Below are 9,443 nucleotides of genomic sequence, written 5' to 3'. Positions count from 1 at the left end.
CCAGGGGAAATCTGCCCCCAAGCTGTGTTACACGGGGAGACTAGACTCAGTCACTAGTGTCCTTTAGCCCGGCCTGACCTGCCTGCCTCAGTGACCCTGCAGCGCTCACTGGGCCGGAGTCTTTGGCCTGGATCCCTGGGGGAGCTCGGCTCCCTGCCCCCGGGGCGTGTTTCTGAAGGACGTGTCAGGGAGCGGTTTGGTTTGGTTTGAATCCTCCCCCCACGGTGCAGTTTTACAGCTTGTTTCCTGTTTCAGACTCCTGGAACATCACATCACTGGCTGCTCCGAGCAGGGAGGAGCTGTGGGGCCAGTGTATAACCCGCCTGCTCCAGCGAGGGACGCACACAGGACTGCGTGTGTCTCACAGCCCAGCAAACCCGTCCTGATCCAAATTAACCCTTTCGCCGCTGTTGGTCCTCCTGCGGGGAGCTGGCTGGCTGCTGCTCAGGTGAGCAGAGAGCTGCAAGCGCGGGGCTGGGGCTGGGGCTGGGGGTGGGGGGAGATATCTGCATGGGGAGCTCTCCTGGGGGAGGGGTTGGGCTGCCTCCATTCTGTCTCACCCCCGCTTGGTCCCCACGAATCCAGTTCAGCTCCCGGCTCATTTGCCCCTCGGGTCTGTGCGGGGCTGGTTGCGGGGGGCTCCTGTGGGGTGGGGGGCACTGGGGACAGGGGCGGTGACACCCCCGGGTAGCCCCAGTGCCCAGCCCGGGATGTGCCCGCCCTGCAAAGCCAGGTGGGGTCTGATCTCTGCACCCACTGCAGAGCCCGCGGGGTTTGCCCTGGGTCAGACCCTGGAGCCGGCTCCGTTTGGTACCTTTGCTGGGGCCGCCTGGTGCCCGGAGCTGCCGGATTCACTCTCTGGCTCCTGCTCTGTTGTTTCAGAGCTGCCTGGCCCTGCAGATAGGGACCCTCCTGCAAACACCCTGGGCCTGTCTCCCTGCAGCTGTCTCCCTGCAGCTACACAGAGCCACTGGAGAGCCATTGCCAGTTGCACTGGTTGTAGGATTGAGTTTACTCATTAAATTGCTGTCCCAGCAGTTCCTAGGTGGCTGAGCATGGTAGAGTCTGGACAAGTGGTTTGCAAATGATACTCACCATAACCTACGAGCCCTACCATGTAGCCTGGATCCCAAGTCCAGTGCTCAGTGGGGCAGATGAGTGCTGTGAGGACAGGTGGGCTGCTTCTCAAGTGTGCAGTGGGAAATGAGGCAGAAGGGGGTTGGGGAGGGTTTTGGGCAGGAGCTCTGCAGCGACACAACAGACAGAAATAATTAATCTAGGGATAATGCTGGCTTATGCTGGCTCGTTCTGCCAGGCTTTGTCTGCGCTAGCACTTTTGTCAGCATTGTCAGTCAATCAGGGGTGTGAAAAAACCACACCCCTGACCAACGTAAGTTTCAGTGACAAAGCGCTGTCCACACCAACGATTACGTCAACAGGAGATGCTCTCCCACCAACATAGCTACCACGCTCAGTGGGGGTGGTTTAATTATGCTAGCAGGAGAGTTCTCTCCCGGGCAGGATCTGAAACCACTTCTCTCCGCTTTGAAAAGGTATCAAATTCCAATCTGATCAAAGGGAATGTTTTCACACAAGGCACAGCTGGCCTGTGGAACTCGCTGCCACAAGATCTCCTTGCTCAGTCTTCTTTTCTTAGTCCTGACCAGCTCTTGGCATTTATAGGGATAATGGGACCACAGAGTTACAACCGTCAATATTACACAATAACCTGGAGGGGGAAGGGCTCTGAATCCTCCTGGGTGAGGTACAAGCCCAGCTTCTAACCAATGGGGGTGAGCTAGGATCCTCCTCTCGGGGCAGATTATTCCATCACTGTCCAGTACGGGGGTGTCCTGTTTCTTGGAGATGGGGCGCTCACTTCGGATCACAGGGTGTTCCTCAAGGCAGAAAGCAGGAAGGACCCATTCAATGAGAAATTCCAGGCTCTCAAATTAAAACATGCCTACTTCTTGCCAACTGTTTGTATACGGGGGAAGTGATCATTCCTGTCAATTCAGCTGTGTAACATAACTTCAGTGGAGCTATGGCTACTTTGCAGCCGCTGGGGAGCTGACCCATTCTCTCTACAGAGAAGTAACTCCACTCTAGCACGTGCATTTGTGTATTGGAGCTTGTCAAGCACTTTGGGATCCTTCCGATTAAAGTTGCTATAGAAAAACCAAGGTAGTCACATCCCTACCCACTGCGAATGACCCTGCTGTGCAGGGCTCTGGATTGGCAGATAGAACAACATAAACAGAAACCAGCCAGAGTAACCCTGAAAACTCTCTCCCCAGGTAAATCCTTGAACACAGACCAACCATGGACTTCAGAGAGAGGACAGAAAGCAAGGATGTCTCAAGAAACTGGAACTGATTTGGTCAGCACCTGCTGCAGATAAAAGCCGCATCAAGGACTGAATGAAGCATTTAAAAAACAAAACCCACTCAGATTCCACGTCTGGGCAAAAGTCACAATCCGATTGTATTGGGAAGGGTTTTCTCCAATCACATCCTGTCGGCAAACCACGCTTGCGGTGTAATCCAGTGAGCTGTTTCAAAACTGTGATTAAGAAGGGCTCTGCCGACACTGCCCGACCCACTGTGGGTGTGTTAGTTTATCACTGGCTCCAGATGGAGACTCAGGTCTGCATGTCACAGCTTTTGGAGATGCAAAAGATGGAGAACGGGTCGTGTCCTGCTGAGAAGAGAGAGCCAGATCCACTCCTGGGTTCCCAGGAAACCCAAGTGCAACAAAATGGGGACACTCCCGTCACCATCTCTCCAAAGGATGGAGAGAGCAGCAAAGTTGACCCTGCAGGTACAGCTGCCTTTTTGGGATCTTCTTAGGCTCCCCTTTCCAAGGAACTTGTATTAAGTGAGGGCCTTTATCTCCCTCTAGTGGTTGGTTCATGTAAAAGACGTTGATGTACGCCCTTCAATTTAGCACTGTTAGCTCAGGCAGTAGAGGTCTGTTGTTGATCCAAAGGTCTCTAGGTCAGTCCCTACATGTTCAGTCTAATTCTTTCTACAGTGCTAGGTAGGCTGGTCAAACATTTTCCATCAATTTTTTTGCAGGGGTGGGTATGGGTGGAAAATGCCTTTCTTTTTAACTAGACCATTTTTTTTTCACTGAACATTTTTTTTGTTTGTTTCAGTCAAAAAATGTTAGAAATGGGATTTTTTTTTCCTGATAGAAAAAATTCAGAGCAAACAATTAAAATCTCTGTTTGCAATGGGGAAGTTTGTTTGCAGGGAATTCTTTTGCGTTTGAAAATAGGAGACAAATTCAATTTTTGATTTAAGGTTTTGGGGGTCCCCCTCTCCTCCCTTCTCTTCCTTTTTAAAAGGCACTTTCAGTGGAAAACATTTTGAAGGGGCAGGGAAAATCTCTGAGAACCTCAAACTGAAACCCACATATTTCTGGGCTTTTGGGGGGTGTTCTTTTTGCTTTTTTTTCCCCTCAAAAAAGTTGAAATGACTTTCCCCCCACATTTGGAATGAATTTTTTCACTTCAGTGTGTGTGTGTGTGTGTGTGTGTGTGTGTGTGTGTGTGTGTGTGTGTGTGTGTGTGTGAAAACTGGGGTTTTGTGTGTGTGTGGGTAATAGACGCCAATAAAAGACAAAGCCCTGAATATCGGGACTGCGCCTATAAAATCAGGACATCTGGTGACTCTAGTAGGTAAATAGATAGATAGATGGGGTGTATGGGGATAGATAGTTTGAAACTCTTCCTTTTTAAAAAAAAAAAAGCTGCTGACCCTCCCCACTATAGCAGCAGCATGAGCATTAATGGCTGTTTCTATTACAGGTTTGCTGTCTGGGTTCAAATCATGGGTACGTCACCGGGCAGTTCCGAGTGTGGTTCTCAATTTCATGCTGATCATCATCCTCATCCTCATCCTCATCATCGTCCTCATCTCCATGTCAGGTGAGTGTGGAGCCCGCACTGACCCCGTCTCTGCACCTTACACTCCGTGCTGGAAATGTCACATCCCTCACCCAACTTCTCCCCTCTTCCCCTCGCCCTCCCCTGCTTCAACAGTCACATCAGACTCTGCTGAGCCCGTGGCATTTCTGTGGGGTCTCCCCCACCCCCAGTGTCCAGCTCCCACTGGCTGTTGGCTCACTCTGCCCTGTCAATCAAACACACCTGGTTACCCAGGGCTGTGAGTCACCGTGTTACCCCCCTGCCTCCAGCGGGAGGGAGTCGTACCTGTGCCTGGCTGGTTGTCAGCTCCCTGATCCCAGCAGCCTTTCAGCTTCATGAGTTTTCTCCTCCAGCAACATTAGCTCCCCTGCATTGCACAGCCAGTGTGCTAGAGCGCTGTGCTGGCCAGAAACATGCATCTACAATATTTGAGTGTGGAGGTGCAGGGGGTGCGGGTGAGACTGTCACTGGGTGGTGCAATCCAGAGTCACTTAGACCAGTGCAAAGTGAGTGTAAAACCCTGTGGTATCAGAACAGTTGCATATGCCCCCTGCTTTTTACTGGTGCCACTGACTGCATGAAGGGCAGGGCAAGGATGAATTTAGCCATATATGGAGTTTGGCAGGCAGGAGGAAACATCCTGGATGGGGAAGAGGGAGGGTGCAGCAGCCCGAACAACTTGAGATGCTGCATGAACATTTGAACCTGGAATCATCCCAGTCTATTCATTGCACAGCCAGACCCCATTGCCAGAGCTCCATGAACCAAGATAAAAATGCAATTCTCAGTGCATGCAAAATCGGAAGTAGGGGAGGGGGCAGAGGTGCATCAGAGAGGCTGTGATATGAGCAGACCCCTTTTCCACCGCTGCTTAGTCAGGTGGCATAAGGAGCTCAGGGTTTCCAGCTGCATTTCTGGTAAGCCTTAGAGCAGGTCTGAACTTAAAACACTGCATCGGCACAACTGCACCTCTGTAGCACTTTAATGAAGAGGCTCTAAGCTGATGGGACTCCCCCATCAGCATAGTTAATCCACGTCCCCGAGAGTCAGTAGTTGTATCGGCAGGAGCTCTCCCACCAACATAGCTCTGTAGAGCATGGGAGGTTAGGTACTTACATCACTCAGGGGGGTGGATTTTAGAGCGTGCAGTCTGGGGACCACCTTGAATTGCACCTGTCACTTTTTTCCTTTGTCCCTGAAGATGCAGCCCTGCTATTCAGCGGCCTGAGGGATGGGTTTAATCAGGCACTGGCAGGGTTTGTGCCTGCACTGAACAAAACTGCAGTTACAGCAAAGGAAGCTGCTAGCTGGCTGCTGGCCTCTGTCGATTGGAAAAAAAAAAAAAAAAAAGGAACCTTTCCAGGCACAAGCCCAGGCTTCCACAGCGTAGTGTGTGTGCGTGTGTGTGTGCGCGCGTGCATGGGGAGGCGGGTATCTGTTGTGGTGTCATTGGAGAACTTGTTCCCTTGGCTACAGAGGGTGAAGGGTAAATCTCTTACTCTGCTATTTTCTCATCTCTAGCAACGAAACCTGAGCCGTGTCCAGCTGGTGCTGCCTGCCCAGTGGCCGCCTGCCCAGATGGCTGGATCGGGCACCTGGGGAAGTGTTACTATTTCTCACAGGCTGAAGGGAACTGGACCCACAGCCAGAGCCACTGCTCTGCCCTCGGTGCCTCCCTGGCAGCGATTGACACCCAGCAGGAAATGGTGAGAGAGAAACACAGAAGCTTTGTAAACCCCACAGGGCTAGACCCCCAACTGGTGTAAATTGGTCACAGCTCCATGGGGGCGACGAGATCTTGTCACTACAGGAGTTGAATGGGCTATTCACAGTTACCCCAGAAGAGGCTGTGTGCTGTGTTGGGGTTATCCCTAGTCCAACCTGCGGTTGATCGCAGAGCAGGGAAGAGGATTGGCTCAGAGGATTGAGGGGTGGGGGCCCCTAGATCAGAGCTGTGGGTGGAGAATTGCCACCCTGGACAGTTCACCCAGTGTCCTGTGTGGCAGCTCAGAGAATCCAGCACAGACTGCAGAGAGCTCAGATCCAGGTGCTTAATGGACATTTGCTTTATTTAACAGGAATTCATGAAGCGCTGTAAAGGACTTGAGGACCACTGGATCGGCCTCCGGAAGAGCCCTGGCCAGCGCTGGAAATGGTCCAACGGCACCGAATTCAACAACTGGTGGGTCTCTTTTCCCTTCATTCACTCTGTAAGTGTTGGGCCGCTGTGATAAATGAAGTGTGTGTGTGGGAGCTCTCTTTGATGGACAGCCAGCCAGTTAGCTGTAAAATGCCTCTTGGTACCTGTTCTCTGCTTGCTTTACCTGGAGAGGGTTAAAAAGTTCCCCAGGTAAAGGGAAAAAAAGGTGGACACCTGACCAAAAGAGCCAATGGGAGGCTAGAACTTTTTTTAAATGGAGAAAGAAACTTTCCCTTTGTCTGTTGTTCTCTGGGCTGGAGGGACAGAGCAGCCGGGCTATGAGGAGCTTAAGCCAGGTATGATCATAAATCATCAGATCATACCTAGAACTACTTATCTGAACTCCAAATGTTTAAGTAGATCAGAATGTTTAGCTAGATGCGATCAGGTTTATTTTCTTTATTTTGGCTTGTGGCTCTCCTCTGTGCTAACCCCTAATGCTTTTGTTTGCTTGTTACCTTTCAGCTGAACCCCCAAGAAAATTAGTTTGGGTGTTTAATTCTTGTAATTGTTTTTTTTAAGATCTAGGAAAAAGCCTAAGATCCAGATGTATGTTTCCCTTTTTGTTTTTAATAAAATTTACCCTTTTTAAGAACAGGATTGGATTTTTGGTGTCCTAAGAGGTTTGTGCATGTTTGAATATCTGGTAGCCACAGCTAATTTCCTTTGTTTTTGTTCTCAGCTCTTCCCCAGAGGAGGGTGAAAGGGCTTGAGGGTACCCCACAGGGAGGAATTCCCAAGTGCTCCTTCCTGGGCTCAAAGGAGTTTTTTTTTAATTTGGGTGGTGGCAGCATTTACCAAGCCAAAGTCAGAGAGAAGCTGTAACCCCGGGAGTTTAATACAAGCCTGGAGTGGCCAGTATTCATTTTTAAAATCCCTGCGGGCCCCCACTTCTGCACTGTGATGGAGTGGGGATTCAGCCTTGACATCTGCGTACCCTGTAAAAGCACCAGCTGGTACAAAATAAGCAAATGGCCTACACAGTAACCAAGGTTGCTGTAAACCCCCATCCCTCGGCATTCTGCTCCATGCACGTGCGCCACAGGGCCTGCAGCTTTATTACGCAGAGGGGTAACCTGAGACACAACGTCACCCAGAAGGTCAGGAGCTGAGATGGGACTCGAACACAGATCTCCCAAGTCCAGTGCTAGGGCTTTAAACTACTGGACCACCCTCCCTGTACAGGAATACAGTCACAACTGTTAACCAAAGAGTCTGAACAAATTGCTTTCAGTTGCAGACCCACCAAAGTGAATGGGGACATGGGCGCGATTTGCTTTGCTGAATGGGGGCTGTATTCTGCATGTGGTCTCTTTGGACTGAATGATTTGAACAGTTCTGAGTCTCTTGGATTTGTTTGTTGCTGTTGCAGGTTTCACATAGGAGGCGGTGGAGATTGTGCTTATACGAACAGCTACGGGATTGCCAGTTCAAGCTGCTCCGGACAGTTGCCCTGGATCTGCCGCAAACCAGTGGAATAGGTAGAAGGCAGTTCAAAGCTAATGTCATATGGCCTGTCCCTGCCCCTGCCCATCATTTAAAGGCAAGTGCAGCCCCGTCACTGCTTTTTACTGGGCCTTTGGGAAGATGTAGTTCCTGGGGGACCATGCAGCCATAGGCTGGGAAAGGAAGCAGTTGCCCAGCCCCCCTTTAATAGGGGGAACCCTGCAGCAACACCCTGGGCCCACAGTGGAGGTGGGGGGAGGGCAGAGAAAGGAACCCAGCTCTGGGGAGAGTGATGGTTTCCCTAGTCACACAGCATGGGGTGGGGTCACATACCTGGGTAAGGTTTGCCAAAGTGGGGTGGGGCCTGAACCCCTTTCCCTAACTGACCCTGGGTAACCAGAGCCCAGGAACTGCGGCTTGGTTAAGACCAGCTGTGCGGAAGGCTGAGCCGGTCCTGACCAGCCAAACTGATCAAGGGGCAGCTGCCTACACCACTTCTATGGGGGATATGCCAACATACAGCTTCCCGGCTGGCTCCTCAAGGGATGAGGGGTTGCCACCGGGTCGCTGGAACGGGGGAGGCCAGGGGGCCATGACCCCTATTGCTTTTTACCAGCCCTAAGGGTGAGAGATAAGGGGAAGGGGGCAGAGAGGAGCGAGCCAGGGGTGAGGCCTCGGGGAAAGGGGTGGTGTGGGGGGGCGCAGGCGGGGCCACGGTTCAGGCACCGGTGCCCCCCCCCCCCACTTTTAGGGAGATCCTGGTTGCTAGCTGCCTAGCAGACAGAAGGGTGGAGGAGGTAGCTGGTCCCCGCTTGAGACCCAGGAGTTTTGGGGGGGGGTGAAAACTTCCCCTGTGTGTTTGGGAGCCTTGTTGTGATAACTGGGCTGCTGAATTTCCCCTGCTTGTGAGCTCAGTTGTAAAATGTATGTGGCAGTTCACAAGATGTCACAATACCCTGCAAGGACAAATGTTGATGGCAAAAGGTATGAAAGGGAGACAAAAAGTTTTAGTCTAAACAAAAAGACCTGCTGATAGAACTTGAGGTCTGTTAAGATCATGCCCGGTTGACAAGAAAATGTGGGTTTGGAAATCAGTAAGCCTTGGTGTGCTAAAAAGTAGGCCTAATTAGTAGACAAATAGTAGATAGGCTATTCCACTCAATGTTCCCTCTTTGGGTCTGTGACAGGTGCTGGATTCACCGCTGGATGGCGCCTCCTCCTGGCCGTCCTGGGGATTAGCTCTGTGCGGCCAGTGTCTCTGCCGGCCCAGCAAGCCTCGCTCGAACTGCCCAGAAAGGCCACAGACTCGGCTCGGTGACGAAGGCTCTGTGCCAGGTTTATTGCCCACAAAGCATGGTGCCAGCACCCCGTAGACACTAAAAGAACACTACTACAGGTGGGCCCGGGACTTTCCACTTTCCCCTTGGCCAGACAAAGACCCCCCCTCCTATAACTTCTCTTTTATACACTGATGCAAATAAGGTACGTGTCACCCCCCTGACATGAATGGGACCAGGGGTTCCCTATTTATGTGATTTGCAAGAAGTGTTATCATTACTCAGGGTACCAAATGTGTTTAAATGATATGAGTGCCTTGTAAAATCCCAAAGCAAGCTCATTTTCATTTCTCATGTAATAATCTCATATACAGTATATGTAACACTGACAGACCCTGGTCATCAGCGGCCAGGATTGAACCTGGGACTTCTGAAGCTTAGTGCATGAGCCTCTACCACATGAACGAAAAGCCAACTGACTGTTTGCGAAGGCTGTAGAGCAGACTTGTTGTTGTCAGGAGTCTACCCTCACTTGAAACTGGGCGGTTTCAAAGTGAGGACCCGCATGTCTTCCCCCCACCCCAAAATC

The 9,443-nt window shown here is 51.3% G+C and overlaps 1 protein-coding gene across 1 annotated transcript; it reads left to right on the top strand.

Moving 5' to 3' along the window:
• The first annotated feature begins 298 nt into the window (after positions 1-298).
• Positions 299-9,084, top strand: LOC123346013 (C-type lectin domain family 2 member D-like). Its single transcript, XM_044983203.1, has 7 exons — positions 299-448; positions 2,298-2,820; positions 3,812-3,931; positions 5,453-5,637; positions 6,010-6,113; positions 7,504-7,674; positions 8,765-9,084. Exons 2-6 carry the CDS (start codon positions 2,421-2,423, stop codon positions 7,610-7,612), a joined length of 918 nt encoding a protein of 305 aa, XP_044839138.1. The 5' UTR covers positions 299-448; positions 2,298-2,420; the 3' UTR covers positions 7,613-7,674; positions 8,765-9,084.
• The last annotated feature ends 359 nt before the right edge of the window (positions 9,085-9,443 follow it).

The sequence above is a fragment of the Mauremys mutica genome, chromosome 12, assembly GCF_020497125.1.
Source record: "Mauremys mutica isolate MM-2020 ecotype Southern chromosome 12, ASM2049712v1, whole genome shotgun sequence".
Classification (NCBI taxonomy): domain Eukaryota; kingdom Metazoa; phylum Chordata; order Testudines; family Geoemydidae; genus Mauremys; species Mauremys mutica.
The sequence above is the reverse complement of the archived record's forward strand: the minus strand, read 5'-3'. Positions and strand labels throughout refer to the sequence as shown.

Excerpts from the sequence above, each read along its gene's own strand:
- LOC123346013 (XM_044983203.1), top strand. The coding sequence starts at position 2,421 with ATGAAGCATTTAAAAAACAAAACCCACTCAGATTCCACGTCTGGGCAA. Across the intron at positions 3,932-5,452 it reads CGTCCTCATCTCCATGTCAG|CAACGAAACCTGAGCCGTGT; the intron begins GTGAGTGTGGAG and ends TCTCATCTCTAG. Across the intron at positions 5,638-6,009 it reads TTGACACCCAGCAGGAAATG|GAATTCATGAAGCGCTGTAA; the intron begins GTGAGAGAGAAA and ends TTTATTTAACAG.